The sequence below is a fragment of the Anas acuta genome, chromosome 7 (assembly GCF_963932015.1).
Source record: "Anas acuta chromosome 7, bAnaAcu1.1, whole genome shotgun sequence".
Taxonomy (NCBI): Eukaryota; Metazoa; Chordata; class Aves; order Anseriformes; family Anatidae; genus Anas; species Anas acuta.
Window position 1 is genome coordinate 19,759,319 of NC_088985.1, and position 18,862 is coordinate 19,778,180.

Sequence of the window (18,862 nt, forward strand, 5' to 3'; positions counted from 1 at the left end):
ATCCAGATCGTGGCTGAGAAAGCAAAATCTCCACGGCCTGTTCATCCTGGCCTCTCTGCAGAGGCTGCCCATGGGGAGACCCACCAGCAGCTCTCAGCACTGCGCATCACTGCACACACAGGAACAAGCCAGGTAACAGGAGTTGCCAGGTACTTTGCAGGCACCTCAGCTGTGAAAAACTGGGCAGGACCACGCATCCTGCCTAACCTCCTTCATGATATTTTGTTGGTGATTGTTTCTCCCCCTTCCTCAGAACTGAATGTTTGATCCTGGGCCACAGCACAATTCAACCAAGGTCCTTCAGCTTTAGTTACAGCAAGCTTAGATATGCACACCAAACCCATCTATTTTCTCAAAATAATACACGGTATTCGCTCTCCAAGATGGAAGATACATGGGTTTAGGGAAGTCAGGCTATGAATATTTCAGGACAATTAGAGGACAGCAGCCTTGTTTTCTCAAATCTCTCCTCCTTGTAGAATGACAGCCCTGAAACCCAAAGAGTCCACCTAGCGAAAGACAGGGAAAGAGGCAAATGCCCTGCACTCCCCCGGGTATAGAGCAGAACTCTTGTTCTTCCAGAAGCCCACATTCTGGTGTCCTACGTTGACCCAGAGTAAGGACAGAGGCAGTGTCAGACACACACAGATGTGAACTCATACCCAGAACAACTGCATGCATCATCTCTACTTGCAGTGTGAAGCTTTATTTGCTTTTCCTTAGCCTTGACTGGCCCGGGGCCGGCAACAAGCCCTCACAGTTAGGTCAGTTTTTGCTGAGGTGAAGAAAAGACCCTTAAGCCACTGCCAGGATGAAAGACTTCTCCCAGCCCAGCTCTCTTGGCTGCCTCCCACCTTGGTTTGGCAGCCCCATTCCAGCCCAACTTCAATTGCAGATATATGTTTTCTCTTTCCCTTAACCCTGAACCATAATTTTCCAGAGAAGCACTAAAAAAGGTCCCCAGGCGTTACCCAGACAAAGTATTTCTCCCAAGCCAAGTCTGTTGGTAACTCCAACTTTCCCTTTGCAGCCCCTGTCACACAGTTCTCCTTTTTTCCCTGTCCTAACCCTAATATTTTTGCTAAGCCATAGACAAGGACCCCCAGCCACTGTGCAGAAAAAAGATTGCTCCCAGGCCACATGTTTTGGCAGAAAGAATATTAGGGTTACGGTTTAGAGAGAGAAAGCACAGAGCTGCAGTTAGAGCAGGACTGGAAAAGGGCAGCCAAAAGCAAGCAGGGATGCTGGAAGAGCTGCCCTTGGAAAAACCATGCAGTGTCTGCATAGCTTTGTCTGTGGCTTAGAAGAGGAAATTAGTGCTAGGGTTAGGGTTCAGAGAAGGAGTAAGCTAAGAGCTATCTTTGGAGTAAGGCTGGGAAGGGACTATCAAAGGCATGTTGGAGCCGCAAGTCCTGGACTTGCAGAAATGTTTCTTCCAGGCATCTGCTGCAAGGCTTGACAAAGTGACCCTTCAGGAAAATTACCATGAGGGCTCTCCCAGCCACGCAGGCAGGAGACACACAGATTCACCTACTTCAGTCTCTCACAGCAAAATATGGCTGACTGAGGAGGTGGCATCCTGCTAGCTCTATAAAACTCACCTCATTTCAGCTATGTTTCAGAAGGGTTTGTAAAACTGAGGAAGTTAAACGTCTCTGAAACCACCAGACAAGATGGCATTGCTGGTCTGGACAGGGACTGTCCTGCTTTGCAAGGAAAAGCTAATGTGGAGCCAGTCGCACACAGCCTCATCTGCTGGCTCCTTGAGGCACAGGCCTGGTTTCAATCACAGGGCCTGTAGCTCAGGCTGAACTTGGCAGCGTTTCACTCCATTTGATGATCCTGCTGGAAGACATTAAAGTCTTTCTCTTCATTCAGAAGAAGGGGAGCCAGTGCCATCCGGTCACATGCCTGGACAGGGGTAGGCTGGAAATAAAGCCAAAAGCTCCTAGCAACCCAAGGGTTAATTTTCCTTGTTGCAATCTTATCTACAGCTAGGCCTGTTTGTTTGGTTTGAGAGCAGAGAAAAAGAAAAAAAAAAAGAAAAAAAAAAAAAAAGAGTGAGCCTGGGACCACATCCTGAATCTCAGAAAGATTCAAGAGATACTAAAAAAATTGGCTAGCAGAGCTCCAGGATTTCTTTCCTCTACTCCAACAAGCTGTCTCTGTTCTTTAAAGATTTAGGTGGCTCTTTGTGGAAAAAGCGAGCCAGGAATGATGTACTAAGACACAGACAGGCTTTCTGTCCTGGCCTGAATAGCTCACCCACCAGCTCCAGGCATACAAAGCCTATACATTCAACTATGCTGTCTGGACATGCTGTGGGCAGGAAAATATATGCTCCCAGCTTCATTTTTCCTCATCAGAGCTCTGATTTCAACCAAAATAAACTAAAGGCAGAGATAATAAAGTCAGCGCTTGAGTAGATTTTCTTTACAGAGAGGACTGAGGACACCATACGTGCTTAAAGAGGGAAAAGTCCAGACACACCTACATCAGCTGTATGTACAGGTTAGTACACACGTTAAAAGATGTGCAGGAAGATAATCAGCACACACCTGGATGCTGCTGTACAGCAGTATATACACCCGCGCGTGCATGCGGTGCCTCACAGACAGGCAGTTTATGGATGCAAAGGTTGTGTACGTGCTCACCTGCACAGGTAAGAGTCTGCTTTTACCTTCCCACATTCATGCTTAGGCTCCCATTTATCTGTCCCTCTCACACATGAAAGCACTGAGAAAAAAGTCATGGGCAGACATTCAGAAACGCATACGCTTTCATAGCACCAAGCACACACAAACTTGCAACTCTCTCTTCCCCTTCCCTGGCCCACCCAAGCACACCCCATGAATGACTGCAGCAGCACAGAGAATCGAGGTCCTGGCTAGGAGCTGTGGAAGCCCCCAAATGCAGTCCCTGACAACCAAACAGCCCAGCCAGACAAAGCACGCAAAAATGGGGGAAAGAAAAGGAAGCGACAGATAATCAGGAATCAAACACAAATCTGAGTAACTAACTCACCCAAGGTCACACAAATGAGTCTGTGGCAGAACCCGGTGTCTTCTAACCCCATTCCCCACAAAGATCAGCCTCCACATACTGGGGCATGACTGCTCACGTCCACCTATGTATTTATTTAAATATTCTGTGTAAAAACAAGCACAAACACACTTCCCCCGAAACATCTTCAATGATAGCTTGGCATTCAGTAGTATTTTTGGCCATAGGCTGGATCCTTCCCACTCCTTCCCCTTTATAAAGACAGCTGCTTTATTTAGATGTGTAGCCTCTGTCTGAGGCTAAGCTCAAATATCTGCTTTTCTTCTAGGAAAAGAAAACCATAACAAATCTAAACTCTGGAAAATCATCTCATACCTCTCGTTCTTGTGCAGCACTCTGCTACATGACAGGCGCTGAGCTTCAAGCAGAAACCAGGCAGTGTCAGACAGCAGGAGCGGCAGAGAAAGAAAGTCCTGACTTCAGGCATCAGACACATTCTGAGTCCCAGCACTGGCAGCTTTCCATTCACCCAGCGCTACAGAGCGGAGAGCAGCCGATCTGCCCTGGGAGATAATCTCAGCAGCACATCTGGTCTTAGCTCCACAACTCAGCATTAATTATGACTTGTGCAGAAAGCATTTGAAATATCCAATGAGATGCAGAGCTCCCCGGCTCCCTCCGCAAGGGGAAGGAGAGAGGAGAAAGACAGGCAGGTAGGGTCTTGCCCACCCTCGAAGCTGCCGCCAATATAAACAGCACCTAAGTATGGGTCACAAGTTTTAACAAAGGCATCCCCCATCGGCTCTGTAATATATTCATGCTCTAATTGCTTGTCAGATCTATTCTAGATAGCTGGAAAAGCTGAGCAACAGTTGCTGTCTGCATGCCACTCTCTGGATCCCTTCCTGACACAGGCAGCATTAGCTGTGCTGCAGGCAACCCAGTGCCCTGGTCTGGCCTTTGAGCTGCTTGCAAAGCACCAGAAGCAGTCTTGTAGTGGAGGGGCACAGCCCCCCCGCAGCCTCAGCAGGCTCTGAAGTTTTACATAGCTTAGGACGAGCCACAATCTTTGACCTAGTGCCGCTTTTTTTGTGCGTACAGCCTTTGCTTTAGCCCTTCACAGAGAAGTTGCCTCATGACAAACAGCTCAGCTGAGTAACTGGTAGGGGAAGGAACTTAAAGCTCTTTACATGTGAGCCACCCCCAGGACTTACCTGCAGGAAAATGCTCACCCCCTCAGGTCCTGCTCCAAGGTTAAGTGGCCTGCAGTTCAGAAAAATGCCTATCACACCGTGATAGTTGCAGTTACGCTGAGGTCAGCCCTCTATCCCATTTACAAAACACAATCCTGTGACTACAGGCACGCAGCAGTCACCGTCCAGAACCTTTGCACCTACCTTCTGGGAAGTTTCATGGAGTTTGGGTAGCTGCATCTCCCTCTGCAGAAAATAAATAGGTGTATACACACATGCATTGCTCTTTGCAGCTGCTCATGCACTTCTACTATTAAAATATCACATCTGTGGCTACTGTAGAGACCACACTCATCTGAACTTACTGGCTTACCACTTGCTTAACTACACTGTGACTGAGTTTAAACACACCACAGAGGGGATACTGGGCTGGTGGTCAAGCTCTGAGATTCCAGTCACTGGGACAGTGTTGTCTCACGACTTGGGAAACTTGCTATCAAACTCTCTCTCTAAATCCTCTACTGTGATCAAAAGCTCCTGAAAAAATGACTGTCTCACTTCAGGTAAAGGCAATACCAGGATCAAAAGCCTCAGTTCTCGAATAGCAAGGTAGCTTGGTATTCCTTAAGTATTCAAGGTATAACCTGAATAACAAGGTATTTCACAACTTGACACCAGAAACCCAGACAAAACACTAGACAATACCTATAACCCACTAAAGAACATCTGGTAAGCAATAGAGACCCTTAAATAAAAGGTAAAAATGAGATCCTGGGTATTCTTCACACTTTTATTGTCCTCTATTCCCCTGTGGTGAGCACAGCAGGCTGCAAGTTAGGGAGAACCTGCCTGCACTGCTAACCAGTGAGCAGGACCAATCCCCTGCTGAATGGCTGAGACACCATCAGGATTTTAGGCACTATTCCCTGGAATGATGCCTCAAAATGTGTCACGTCTGCTAATACCATTATGGAGCCTGGGACTCAAAGTTTGGGATAGAAGCCCAGGAGATAGCAAATGCAGACTTTTATTCTTCCATTCACTTCTCCATTTCTGTTTTCCATCTCTTAAAACACAAGAACAAAGAGGGCATCCAATTAAATGGAAAGTCAGCTTGTTTAACATGGATGCTGTTGTACCTGAAGTGTAATTAACCTGTGAAATTCACAGCTTCTCTGCAGCCAAGGGCACAGCATGACTCAAAGCATGATTAGACATCAGCATGGCATATAAGAATACCCTGAGTTGCATGAGAGATGATAAAGATGATGTAAACTCTTCTCCAAAGAAAGAGCCTTGGTGAGGAAAAAAAGGCCAAAGAAACACATGCTTGCTCATGTGAGCATCACTACCAAAACAGGAAAGGGCAGCCGCTTTGGTATGGTTCCCTGCAGATGGTCACTTGGCAGATATAGGTGTCCTGTGAGAAGGATGTAACATGGCGCAATATAGCTACACACCACTGATATCACTTTATCTCCTGATATCAAACAATTCTCAATCCCTTACAAAGCCCTACTTAGACTACAGAATATGATAAGACTGGAATAAAAATCACTCTCTCTTTCTCTCTACATATAAACAGATACATATAAACACATATATAATTTATCTTCAGTGTTTTGAATTTCTAGTTGACTTGGATCCTGCTTACTCTGTTACATTTCCTAAAAATGAAATCCAAGATTCTCACATAATCACTTGATTGCAGGGGCTGCAGGCTGCAGAAATATACCTGACTCTGTGAGAACAACAATAAAATCTAGAGAAATGGCCACACTGCATATAAACTGCTAAACTGCTATCACAATTGCCACCTGGAGATCTCCACATATATATGTGCTAAGAAGAAAAGGGGTTATGGGGACTGAACTCCTTTTCCCCTTGGTATGAGGCTGTTTAACTGTAGGGAAGGTTACTGCTGGCCTGCTCTTACTTTCCAGAAGAAGAATTTGGGTTTGTAAGACTGCTTAACAAGTAAATGTCACACAAACTTCCTGCTTGGGAGCTGCAGACATTTTCTTCCCTGGTGTCGTTGTGTGGAGAAAGTGCTAGCAGTGCTCTCAGGAGCCAGCACCACCACAGTCATTCTGTTGCAAGTACAGGATCAGAGAGCAAGTATCCTGCCTCTGCATGTCACTACAAGCCTGGAGACTGGCTGGGAAGTTCACTACAGCTCAGACAACCTCTGAAATCTAGGCATATCTCAGGCTTGGCATCTAACTCAGGTCAAATTCAGTCTTGCATCTGGTTGCAACAGATGGGAATGGCGAACCTACATGAACTCAGAAAATATTTCTTCCCCCTTCGCTGGTTGTGAACAACCTTGCTGGCTTGCGCAGCTCTAGCAAGTGCCCATAGGCTGTGGGTATTTTTAAACACTGGCTTACATGTAGTATTAGCTAATATACACATATACTCAAGCGGACCTGAGGGAGCTCAGATCTAGGAAATTGGTTTGCCCATTTGAACAGAAAGGACCAAGTAGCAAAGTTCAAATCAGAGCTGAAGTTCCTTGATTTTCAGGTAAGTTGTGCCTTACACAGACTTATTCCCTCACCCAGGCAAACACTGGCACGTGAGCACCTCCCTGTACCTGTTGAAAGCTGGCAGTGAAACAGCTACAGGTGATCAGTCACAGGGCTGAAGCCAGCAGGAAAGCCTCCAACAGTAAGAATGCCCCTTGTACAGAAAATTTCCCTTCCAGCCTTTTCCCTCTCCAAACACTTTAGACAGATCTTCCTGTGAATAAAATGACTCCTTCACATCCTTTCTCTCCCCTGCTCTGGGCAGGGGTCTCAACATTTACTGGTAAAATTAAATCTTTTGAAAATAAACAGGCCTCTGCTCACTGACTGATAAAGCAGTTCATTCTGGGTTGAAAAGTTAGCGAACAGCAACGTTCACCCGTCTCACAGCAGATTCAGTGTAACCTGTGCATGGTGTTCTCCAATCTCTCTAAAACATCAGGAAAGGAACCAACTGTGCAGCGCTGTAAATTATCCTGCAGTGGACTCTGCCCGGTTTATGCTCTAAACTGAGATTATAACTGTTTGCTCACAGAGAAAAGATGATAAACAGACCTAAACATCACTTAACCACAGCATTCTGAATCCAGAGCCAAACCCTTGTGTTTATTGGTCTATTTCTCTCTAAACAAAGGCAAGAAGGATTTAGAGAACAAAACATCAAGAGCTAGAAAAAATGCCTTTTAGCAAGCAGTGATCTGGGCAAACGTGCCCTGGAAAACTTCTTTCTCCCCACAACATAAGAACATCTTTTGCAGAGCTTTTTACTCACTGACTCTCACACATGCCTGCCTATGTGTAACAGATAGCTTCCACAGACCTGAAGGAAACTGTCTGTAGGAAGCATCTGACTGGCAGAACTTCTCTTCCAAATGCGCTGTGTAGTGATTTCCCCACTGCACGGAAAAGTTTTACAAAAATTCTGAGTGTCAGTAAGTCCAAAATAGCTATGATATAGTGTAATTACTGCCACCAGAGTCTCATTGCTAGAGAAGGACTAAAACTCCTGATGTGGGTTTAAATGCAAGGATCCCCAAGCCTGCAACCTGCCACTGATCCTAGCCTCTGGTACAGAATGAAATGAGCCACCCAGACTTTTGACCATCTTGGAACCTGGCAGGGCCAGCGATCTCGGCTCACCACTGAAATTTAGAACACCAGCCCCTCTAATCCATTCAGCACACTGAGCGAGCTTATGTCCTCGGGCCTTTCCATATCCCAAGCCTGAAAAGCTGATATCCTAAACACAATCGGACGCTGAGACGATGACAGGATCAACACTGATCAACTAACCATGCTACATGGGCACAGTTATCCAAATCAGACTTCACCATAAATACCTCTGTCAGCCTGTAACCTGCAACTGTTAGTCTCAGTACCAGGTAAATCATATATGGAGTCACTTTGTTGCTTACTCCAACTTAATCAATAATGAAATCTATTAGTTAATTCCCACACTGCATCTATCTAACTAAAATTCTCAGTTAATATAAAGCGTAAATTTTACCTTTATCACTCAAGCATAAGGTCATGGCCCAAGCTCTAGCCACAGCTGAACTTGATTGTGCTTGGGGAGGGGATGCCACTTAGCTCCAATTCCTAGAACATTTCACTAAATCTGCCAACTTTTCAGGAACACTTCAAGCAGAGATCAAGGGCTTAATGTTCTTCTGCCCGAGCTGCAACTCATAAGGTAGGAAGGGGAAATTGCAAGGCTGATTACCTAATGATAGAGAAGAAGAACACTGTGGAAGGCAGAAGAGTAACCTTTAGAAAGGAAATGGGAGAAGATAGGGTGAATTTCTTTGTTCTTGGCTCCTAAATGGTTAAAACTGCAACTTGCAAGGAGCAGATTACCCTTCCCCTTCAGTAAGTACAGATTCTCATAACATTCATCAAAGGAATAATACAGAGAAATTAAAATACTTGCCTGCAAGCTGAGAAACACCACAGGAACATGTTTGTCCCATTAATCATACACTGCCAGGACGTGCAGCGAGAACCATCAGTGCTTTAAGCCTGTCAGCTTTCAAACACGAAGCATGAATCTGATGGTTACAGGAACAACCTCACTGAGAAACCACCAGTGCAGCAGGAGGCACTGGCCAGACCAGGTGCTGCAAGCAGCAGCCACCACAACATAACAAACGTACAGCCACTATGATCTCTCCATGGCACTTACTAGTTGAAGGGGACAACGGTCAGCTACTGAAGAAGAAAGCACAGGCATCACCATATTTTGCCAAAAGCAGGATTGCTCTCAGCAATACAAGGTATGTGTGAAGTTAATAACTACATTCAGACGTCTTGGTTTGATAGCCCAGGTGGACTTATCTCCTATGAACTCATCTAATGCTATTTTGAACACATTTATTATTTTTGTTTCCACAACATCTTGTAACAATGAGTTTCATAATTTGTGCCCTGCATGAAAAACATCTTTGCTTTGTTTAAACCTCATGACTGTGCCCTGTTCAAATTCTCCTTACATTTGTAATTTTATCTATTGTACCTACCTGAAATCATCTTTTCTCCGAGATCCTTTTCAAACTCTTTTTTTTTTTTTTTTTTTTTTTTTTTCCTGAGGGAAGGCCTTGAAGTGGATGGATTCTACATCTTAATCACTTACACAGCCTCCAGAGCATAAGAGCAATTCCAATTGAAAATTCTTCCCTGAGCAGAGGGGAAGGATCACCTCCCTCAGTCTGCTGGCAACACACATCCTAATGCAGCCCAAGAACCTGTTGGCTTTATCTGCCACAAGGGTGCATTGCTGGCTCATGTTCAACTTGTTGCCCATCAGCATCCCATGTGCTTTTCTGCAAAGCTGCTTTCCAGCCAGTCAACCAGTGTGCTGGTGCCTGAGGTTATTCCTCACCATCTCCTTTGAAAGATTATTGAGTGGCCTTACACATCAGCCAGTTCCCTCAGCACTCACGGATTCATCTCATCAGGTCCTACAGACTGGTATACACCAATTTTGTTTAAATGTTCCCTAACCCAAACATTCTCTACTGAGGAGAAAGCTTCCTTGTTCCAGACTGTCCCACTGGCCAGGAGCTGCTGATGGCAAATCTTACCAGTAAAGCCTGAGGTGAAAGTCTTAGCCTTTTTCATATCCTTTGTCACCAGGTTTCCCATCTCTTTCAGTAATGGGGCCACATTTTTCCTTGTCTTAATTTTGCTGCTGATATAACTGAAGAAACCTTTCTTATTGCCTGACACATTCCTCACCATGTGGGCTTTAGCTTTCCTAAGTCCACTCCTGCATGTTCAGATAGTTTCTCTATATTCCTTAGGTCACTTGTCCCTGTTCTTACTTATTCTATGCTTCTATGTTTCCCTTTTAAGTTTGAGCTTTGTTAGGAGCTTATTGTTCATACATGGAGGCATTGTACTACCTTTGCTTGATTTCCTGCACATCATTGCGGACTGTTCTTGAGCTTGAATGATATAATCCTTGAAAATCAAACAGCTCTGCTGGACCCTTCTTTTCTCCAGAACCATATCCCATGGGACTCTTCCAAGCATATCCCTAAAAAGGCAAAGAGTCTACTCCCCTGAGGTCCAGGGCTGTGATTCTACTATCTGCCTTGCTGAATGATGCCTTCAGAGTGGCTCTTCTACAGACAGCGTGACCTCAGGCAAGTTATTTCATTGCTCAATACCTCAAATTCCTCCTTTACAAAAAATTAGGACAACAGCCATTCCCTACCTCAAGGCCATGTCATGGTGATAGAATACATTGGGCATAAAGAAGCAATAAAAGCCCCAGATACACCTGATGAGGTAACTCAGAAAAAAAAAATAACTTCAGATCTCTGAAACAGATGTTAGAATCCAATTTTTAAAAACTCTGTTATGGGCAGTTCAGACAGCAAGACACACTCCCAACTCTGCTCTGTGTCTCAGTTTCTATATCCACAACAAGCGTAACCCCTGTCCGTAACACCTCTGCCTGGGGTAAAGCTAAACAGAACCTCCTCACAGATGATTCACGCATCCCCTCATCCAGACATCTGAACTTGTAACCCTCATCATCTTTCTCTTCCTCTCCCCTTGGTTGGGCCCATCTCCCAGCATGAGACAACACTGAAGAGCAAACACTGATAAGCTGCATCAGGCGCCAGCTGTCTCTGCGCAGAGATAACAGCACATATCAGGCACAACAAACACCCAGTGCCACTCCCCACACACCTGTGGGAGCCTGCACCCTGCCACCAAGTGAAGGGGCTCCTCAAAGCCCAGGCAGGAATCCATCTCAAGGCTACCACTTTGGTGGAGCCCTCTAATGAGATAGGGAGCAAAAACTTGTTCTCAGTCTTAACACTGGGCAAACAACAGAACTCACCTCTGTGCTTTTCAATTCTTTGGTATCTTAGCATCTTAAATTCACTAATATAATTCTATGCTCATGGTGGTCTTACTGGAAAATCCCCATGGTGGAGACATTAAACGCCACATTCCCAAGACTTAGGGTAATATCCTAGCTCTGAAAGAGTCTAGCATCCTTGTGGACATGCATCTAATAACAACATCTGACCCTTCAAAACAGTCATTTTGCTTTCATGCAGATGGTATCTGAAAGACATTTACTCATTTAAAACAGGATCCCTAATTAGGCCTATGTAGGGCTATCCCTCTATTACCTGTAATGACTTTGAGATGTGCATTAAATTACACCTCAGAGCCTCCTCCACTGGATCTCAGCTCTCCCCTAGTACAAGATATGGTCTTCATGGGGCCCTGATTGCCAGCAAGAACATCCTCTGCACTACTTCTCTGGCAAAGAAGAAAGAAATTACATATCAAGCTTTACCTATCTGGAGGAGTGGACTGGAATTAATGACAGTAGAGTCTCCAGTGGACACTTCTTCAGAGTCCTCCAGTTAAAAAGTTATTATTTCTCAGAATTATTCCTTCTCAGAAGAGAAACTGCTCATGGAACTCCTTCAGAATAATTACGTTGTCACAGGTAAAGCTCTCCTTGTTTGCCTAAGGGAAGCACAGCCCTTCCAACTGCTTTACCTCTTCTCCATCACAAGGAACTGATGAAAGCTTGGGATAAGGAGGAGGAGGAATTAGGATAAAGGAATGGAGAAAGGGGCCGTGACATGCATTTCTGGCAGAGAAGCAAGGAACTGCTCATGGCAAGAAAGGATAAGTAAACAGAAGGAAACAAACACAAACACAGCACAAGATTAACACAAAATGATTCTGTCCCATGCCATGCTGGTCATGTGCTGAGCTACAGGAGAGAATGTTACACCTCACAGCTTTTAGCTCAGGCACCAAAAAACTCAGCTTTTGTACCCCATGGCCCAAAATGCAGTCCCAGACACATTATGATTTAAATCTTAATGCAAGACAAAAATGAAGAAGGCATGAAAGCTAAGAAGTAAATAGATGGCAAAGGACCTCCTTAAAGTAGCTGTTTTTTTTCAGGCTAGAGGTACAGCCCCACTACAGATTTACAGAGCGAAGAAAGACCCTCTCTCCACCATACTACTCTCAGTATTTTCCACACATCCAATTTCAGAGGATGTTGGCAGGCTCACTCCCTCCCAAGCTTGTGGCCAGGAAACAGTACGGCACTGCCACAAGGCTTCCACATCAGAAAACAGCCAGAGAACAACACGGCTGCCCAGAGGGAATGTCCAGATAAACTTTCAGTGGTGTAAACTCTGAGCAAAATCTGTTCCTCGTGGAGGTAAGAAGGATCAGAGGAAACAGTTTTAAGCACCCTCTGTCCGAATGTGCTCAAAAATGCACTTCTTTCAAGCCTTTGTAACAAACCCTATTCCTAAAGACAAACTCAAACATACAGCTTACTGTCAGATCTCATTTTACAAAATCCTCAACTCTGAATGAGGTGGACTAGAGTCAAGAATTCAGAAGTCTGAAACTTAGGAAAACTGGCTCAAAATTATTTTCTCCATAAACAAGACAGCTCTTCTTCAAAAAAGTCAGGAACTCTAGGATTTTATTTGAAGGCCACATTTGAAGTGTATTTCAAAGCATGCATTCCATATGGCCTGAATGTGTCTCCTATAAATGATTTGGGATCCTCAGCAGCTTTGCAGAGTTTTCTGTTTTGTTTTAAAAAGCCTTTGCTATTCACCTTTAAACATAGTTCATGTGCCCGCATGAACACGTAAGAAGATACCCTCAACCTTTTTGATTTATAAGTTTCTTCAATACGTCAGTGAAGATTAAAGTGTGGCTAAGACTCCCCTTTTATCTTGGCATGATTTATTTTTACACCGTATCAACCCTCTCCAGGGCTGGATATTTACATATTAATAATGAAGCCTGCTTTATAATTCCTCACCCCCATTCCTTTAGCGTCATATATTAAAAAGTGTCGATAGATAAGACTTGGCTCTCAAATTAGCAGTGATAGCAATGCAGAGTTCAAATTATTCAATTAAAACAGAGACAGCTATGTTTACAGTCCTCCCACATTTGAGCTAAGCTGGGATTTCACTCTCAGAAGCTGCCCTGTTCTAGTCTGATAGAGGATGAATAGTTTTAATCACTTCCCCAAACTGACTAAATCCTTTTGGAAACAACAGTTTTGATGTTTTAACCATTTCCTTGTTATTGATATTCCTATAAATACTTTGTGAAGAGAGACTGAGGATGCAGTTCCACGGTTTGTTTAAGCCAATTTAAGTGTGGGCTACAGCCAGAACGAACAAGCATGCCCTCCTCCACCCTACCACCTCTCCCCACTGCCCTCATTGTGCTGGAACTGCTGTTCCTGTAGCTGCCTGCTTAGCTGGGCAAGGGAGCCAACCCACCGCAAAACTAATTCACCCCCACCTTTTTTCTCCCAGGTCATTTCCTTCTGCACAGCTGTATAACCACCAGTACTAGCAGAATGAAACGTGGTGGGAACACATGGCTGCAAGGTGGGAAAAGACCACTGCTGACAGCAGCTAGCACATAGTCGGCTCAGAGGAGTGATGAAACCATAGGATAAGAATCTGCTCATGCAGCACTGACTACAGAGCAGAGCAGACACAGCCAAGCTAGCTTTAGACTCGTGCATTTGAGTAGCAGGGCAGACAGCTTAGGCCAGGCCCACCGCCCAGGAGGTACACATGTTCTTAGGTAGGTTTGATCCACAGGTAGAGGAAAAACCCTCAACACACAGCTGCAGTTCTTTCCAGCTGTGCTTCTCATCTACAGGGCAGCTTAAGCCAGCTCTCACCAACATCAGCAGAAGCCTTTACACTGACATCAATAGGAACCGTATCAAACCTGCAGCATTTGAAAACAGCACAAAACTGCTGCTGTATGCCTGTGTCACCCTGCTCCCCACACCCTCATGATTGCAACGTTCTACAGTTTTTGATATTTCATACAGTTGCTAAAGCTCTCCAGTCACTGGACTCAAGTGTAAGAGTATCTGCCCTCATTTAAAGGGAAATCAAAATTTTACACTTTACTGTTGAAGAGAAGTATACAGGTAGAGAAAATGAGCAGATAACTGGGACAAAACTGTACCCATAAAGAATCAAAGAAGAAAAATAAACTAACCTCTGCTTTTATGCCATTCTCATGTGTTGTTTTTTGTTTGTTTGTTTTGTTTTTAAGATCTTAGAATTGCTAATTATTTATTATTTTAATACTTTAAATACAATGCTTGTTCTGGAACTGTTCCAAGAAGCTGACAAAACACAAATGCTGACCAAAAAAAAAAGGGGGGGAAGCAGAATTTGCATGGATACCAGCAGCACTGAAAACATCATGTCCTAAACCCTAAAGAAGGAGTCTGTGGAATGTATGCTATCTGCCATGACTTATTGTGTCCTTTTTCCTCACAGCATTTGTTTGATGCACATGGAAATGCTATCAAATACATGCTATAAGGTCCACTATAAATGGCCACAGAAACCCCAACTCGGATTATCAGACTGCAGAGATCTGCACTGAGCTCAGTGTGAAGACCCCTTGCTGTGGACTGGACTTTAGAAGAAAAGCAAAACAAGCTCAAACTCAAGTTTGAGGAGAATTCAGGGTAAATCAGTTTCTGCTAATGAAAAGAGCTTGTTCTGCCCACGGCACAACAGAATTTCATGGGACCTCTCAGAATTAGGTATAAGCTGCCTTTTGTATATACACCCTTTCTGCTAAGGAGGGCCTAGGAAAAAATGACATCATCACTAGAGATTATATCTTTTCCAGACAAACTAAATGCTGCTTCTACACAGACAGTCAAAATCACAAGAGCCACTTAAAGGAGGAAAAAAAAAAAAAAAGGATAAAAGTTACTAACAAATACTGGGTGTTCTTAGTGACCTTGTGATGTTTCAGCCTCTCTCAATTGCACCAAGGTCACTTTTTTCCCCTAGATTCAGGAAAAACAGTAACTTCATTTTGGCAAAATAATTGTATAACCTAACACGTGTTCAGCAGTTTTTATCTGTACCTCTCAAAAGAGGACGATATCACTATCTGCATGTGATATCGCCATCTGCATGAACTCCATCAATAGCACTGAAGCATTTGGAGTATTCAGTACCAAACCAGGAGTTGCTGCTACCAGCAGTGAACCCAACAGAAAACATTTGTGAACCCTTGGTCTGTATCAGACTGCAAAAACATCTTCTATCTAATCCCCTGACTTAAGAATGTGACTCAAAATCTTGAAGATCATAGTACAGTATCAAAAATGGAGAATCTGTTTTTTTTTTTTTTTTGTTCATTTTAAATACAAGGATTGTGAACAGCTGTACTCTTACAGGTGTTCTCTCAGCCTGACCATGTTGTTCTTCATTAGGTTACATCTTCACTGAAGCCAGTGGAAGCTTTGCCTTCTCAGCCAGGCCCTACATTAACCAATTAAAAAGTTTTGCTGCCTCTGGCTTTGTAGAGGTTTAATTTGGGCATCTGCCCTTGAAGTAGAAAGTTGAGATAACCGGACAAAATCCTTTACGGCCATAAGGATAAGAAAGATCCACAGAATACATAGTAAAAATCAGCTTTAAGAAACTTAGCACTGGCAATCGTGTTATGTTTGTTATTACCACCCACTTTTGACTGTGAGTCAGTTATACAGTTTGGATGTGACCTCCCCTTTCATTACCTTCCATCCCCTGGCAAAAAAAAAAAAAAAAAAAAAAGGCAAAAAAAAAAAAACAACCCAATCTCCATGCTGTAAAACACTTCACATAATCAAGAGCTTATCTAGGTATCTCAGTGATTTTACAGTGTTACACATATCCTAGTATCACAAGAATATGTTTTACCTTGAGGCAAATGTTTTAATTTATGTGCATGTGAGCTATTTGCAATACCTCCACCAAATGGAGCCCATATAACCCGTCGGATGGCTTTCACCCAATCTTCCATTTCATTCTGGGAATTAGCCATAAGCAGGAAAGCTTCATGATTGACGGGCATCTTTTCCCGGTCGCCTGCTCCACCTGAAAAACAAAACACAAATATCTTTTAGCATCTAGCTCAGAAGAGAACAAGTAATGTTTAAAACCACCAAGATTCTGGGTGAAAATGATTAATTTAATTGAGCAGTTTTACACACAATTCCTACACGTATGCTGCAGCACCCACAAAGCATGCTGATAAGACTTCAAAGCTGAAGTAAAAAATAGGCATTTCCAGTGTGGAAACTTTGAGATGTTGTGCCTGCTGTCCCAGCAGTAAGCAAAGGGAGATCACAGGCTGTTATACCCTGCAGGAGGAGCTCAAAATTAATTTCACATATCTGTGCTGAGCCATTGAGAGGGACCAAGGGAATCATAGGACAAGTTAGGGTTTGAAACGTAGAAGCTGCAAGATCATCTGCTTTCCTCAAGTTCCTGGGAATTTATAGTCTTGATATAGAAAGAGACCCAGATTGATTTTGGATCCATCCCAGAAGCAGTGTTTTGGAACAGGAGTTAGGACTTGAGAATATGAATCTGACTCTCCCACTTGAAACAAGATCTTTAGGAGCCACTAACATTGCCGTGAACATCCCAGGCAGTACTGACCAGAACACCAGGCGCACTCAAGCTGTTCTATTACGTCTGTCATTTGAGGATACTCTAAGGCTTACAACATCTTCACCTTTCTATTCCCATTTTCTTTTTAGCTCTTTACTTACTTCAGTCAGTTTAAATGTTCCCCTCAACCCTCATTTTATGTCCCAGAGCTGGACACAACCTCATGAGGCCATACATACAGCTCTGTTGGAGCTGATCCTGTCCAACACAGCAGCTGCATCACCAGCGGCCTAAAGCTTTTCCATCTCCATGGACACTGCCTTTGGCTTTGCTGCAGAAACAACGCCTCAGGTGTTGTGTCGGTGCTGTTTCCATGCTTGCAAACCAGAGCAGCCGGGATTGCCTGTCCGTGCAATTCAGAGATAAGGGCAGGACAATGGCGCGTGGTGGTTTCTGCAGAACTGACTTAAGCACAGAACATGTGCCTTCTAAATCCTTGCTAATCTGGAGAAAGGAGCAAACTGGAAGCTGCCTGCAAGCCAAGGAAGTGGTTTTTCTTGCTGTTAATTGTTTCCTGGCCTAGAAACACCCGTGGAGCACGTGCTGATTTGCAAAGCAAAAGGGCTTTTTGTGTGTGGTGTGAGATGTGCCACGAAGGGCTCTGTGGCAATTTGCAGAACAAAGGAAACTGAGGCAGCCTTTCAGCACAGGACAGAGATGACTGCCCACCTGGCACTAGGCATTCAGTTTAAAAAACAAAGGCCAGGATCTTTTCCCCCACGCATATCCAAATTCTGATTCTCTCCTCACAGCATCCTCCCGGACAGCCTCCCCTTTTGAATTTGCATTTCCTGAGATAAGGAAGCAGAACAGCTGCAAGAGATAGGCACTAAACAACGAGCTGCACTCCAGCTCTGCTGAGCACTGCAGACTGGGGAGCAGCAGGCAAACTGGACTGTGGGTTTGGGTTGGCCCTTGACCAGGACCTGCCAGGTTACCACGTCTTTGCATTGCTAAGCCCAAACACTCCAAAAACTCATTTATCCCAGCTCTCATTTCTCTACCTATAAAGACCAAAGTCCTGGGAAGCGTTTCTCCAGGCTGTTTCATCACTCCTGCTCCCAAGAACCTCTTCTTACCCCACTTTCCAGTAGGCCTGGCCAAGTGACCCAATGTCAGTGATCAGAGTGCTGCAGTGAAATGAGCCATGCAGCTGAGCACCAGCCCTGAAGGACTCAACTCCCTCTGTAAGAGGCACCTCTTCATTTTATTTCACTCCCTAGCAGTACTACATTAGCTGCTCTCACCTCAGACAGGCAGACATGCATCCTTTTGGCTGACCTCCAGCCATCCCCTTGGCTTCTTTCTTAGCATTGAAGTCTTATTTATTCATTGCCAACAATGAGTTTGGTTGCCCTCATCACAGCAGCTACAAACCTTATAGTTGAGGCATTTCTAGCTGCCAGTTAATTCTGATATATCCTGGTCTTGCAAAGTGGGCTGTTTAGCTCTATTTCAGGACACTAGAGCATCCATAAGTGTGTGTGCTGAACAGATCACACCACCAGAAAAAAAAAAAAAAAAAAAAAAAAAAAAAAAAAAAAAAAAAAAAAACAACTGAACTTAGTCAAGGCAAAACACGCATCCTGTTCTTAAAGGGACCCAGCTGAAGTCTTGCCCACACAAGCCATGAAGTATAAGAAGAGAGCAGAGTCCTAGTTCAGAATAAACTACTGACTGTAAATTTAGCAAGAACAGCTGAACTAAAGCAGGCAAAGAGAGATGTATGAAACATAAGCAGAGAAAGATGAAGCCTCCATCCGACTGAACTTCTGCAGAAGTGGTGTCTCAGCATCTTCCCCCTGAATTGCCATACCACAGGGACCTGACTAAAACTCCCCTTCCCCTAAGATGTTACTTTGGACTAGCCAGCTGCCTTGTAAACCTTCTTAGGTATTTTTCATGCAAGCATTTAAGGAAAAATATTTATACTTCTACTGGAATCTGCAAAAAGTAAAAACAGGATGGGAAAAAGATTTCTGCACATGCTGTAGAACCTAGGCTTGAGACTCTGCCAAAACCTATACATACAGCTCCTCTGTGGTTAGCTTTCTCCCACTGAAACTTTAAATAGGACCAAGGTCATGATCCTACAAGCTGCCTGTGGGAGAGTCAGTAGTGACTA

The 18,862-nt window shown here is 44.1% G+C and overlaps 1 protein-coding gene across 15 annotated transcripts in view; it reads right to left on the minus strand.

The window, feature by feature from the left end:
* ARHGAP22 (Rho GTPase activating protein 22) overlaps positions 1-18,862 on the minus strand; it is a 147,153-nt gene that overhangs the window by 27,039 nt on the left and 101,252 nt on the right. For 12 of the 15 annotated variants that reach the window (XR_011098175.1, XR_011098174.1, XM_068687833.1 and 9 more), the window contains one exon: positions 15,982-16,158. Coding sequence is in view for 13 of the 15 variants with exons in the window: in XM_068687833.1 (XP_068543934.1) it covers positions 15,982-16,158 (177 nt within the window). In the remaining 2 variants the exon portion in view is untranslated. Of the gene's footprint in view, positions 1-3,378; positions 3,682-15,981; positions 16,159-18,862 lie in introns of those variants that run through there. The other 3 variants (XM_068687832.1, XM_068687841.1, XM_068687842.1) reach the window with 2 other exon arrangements.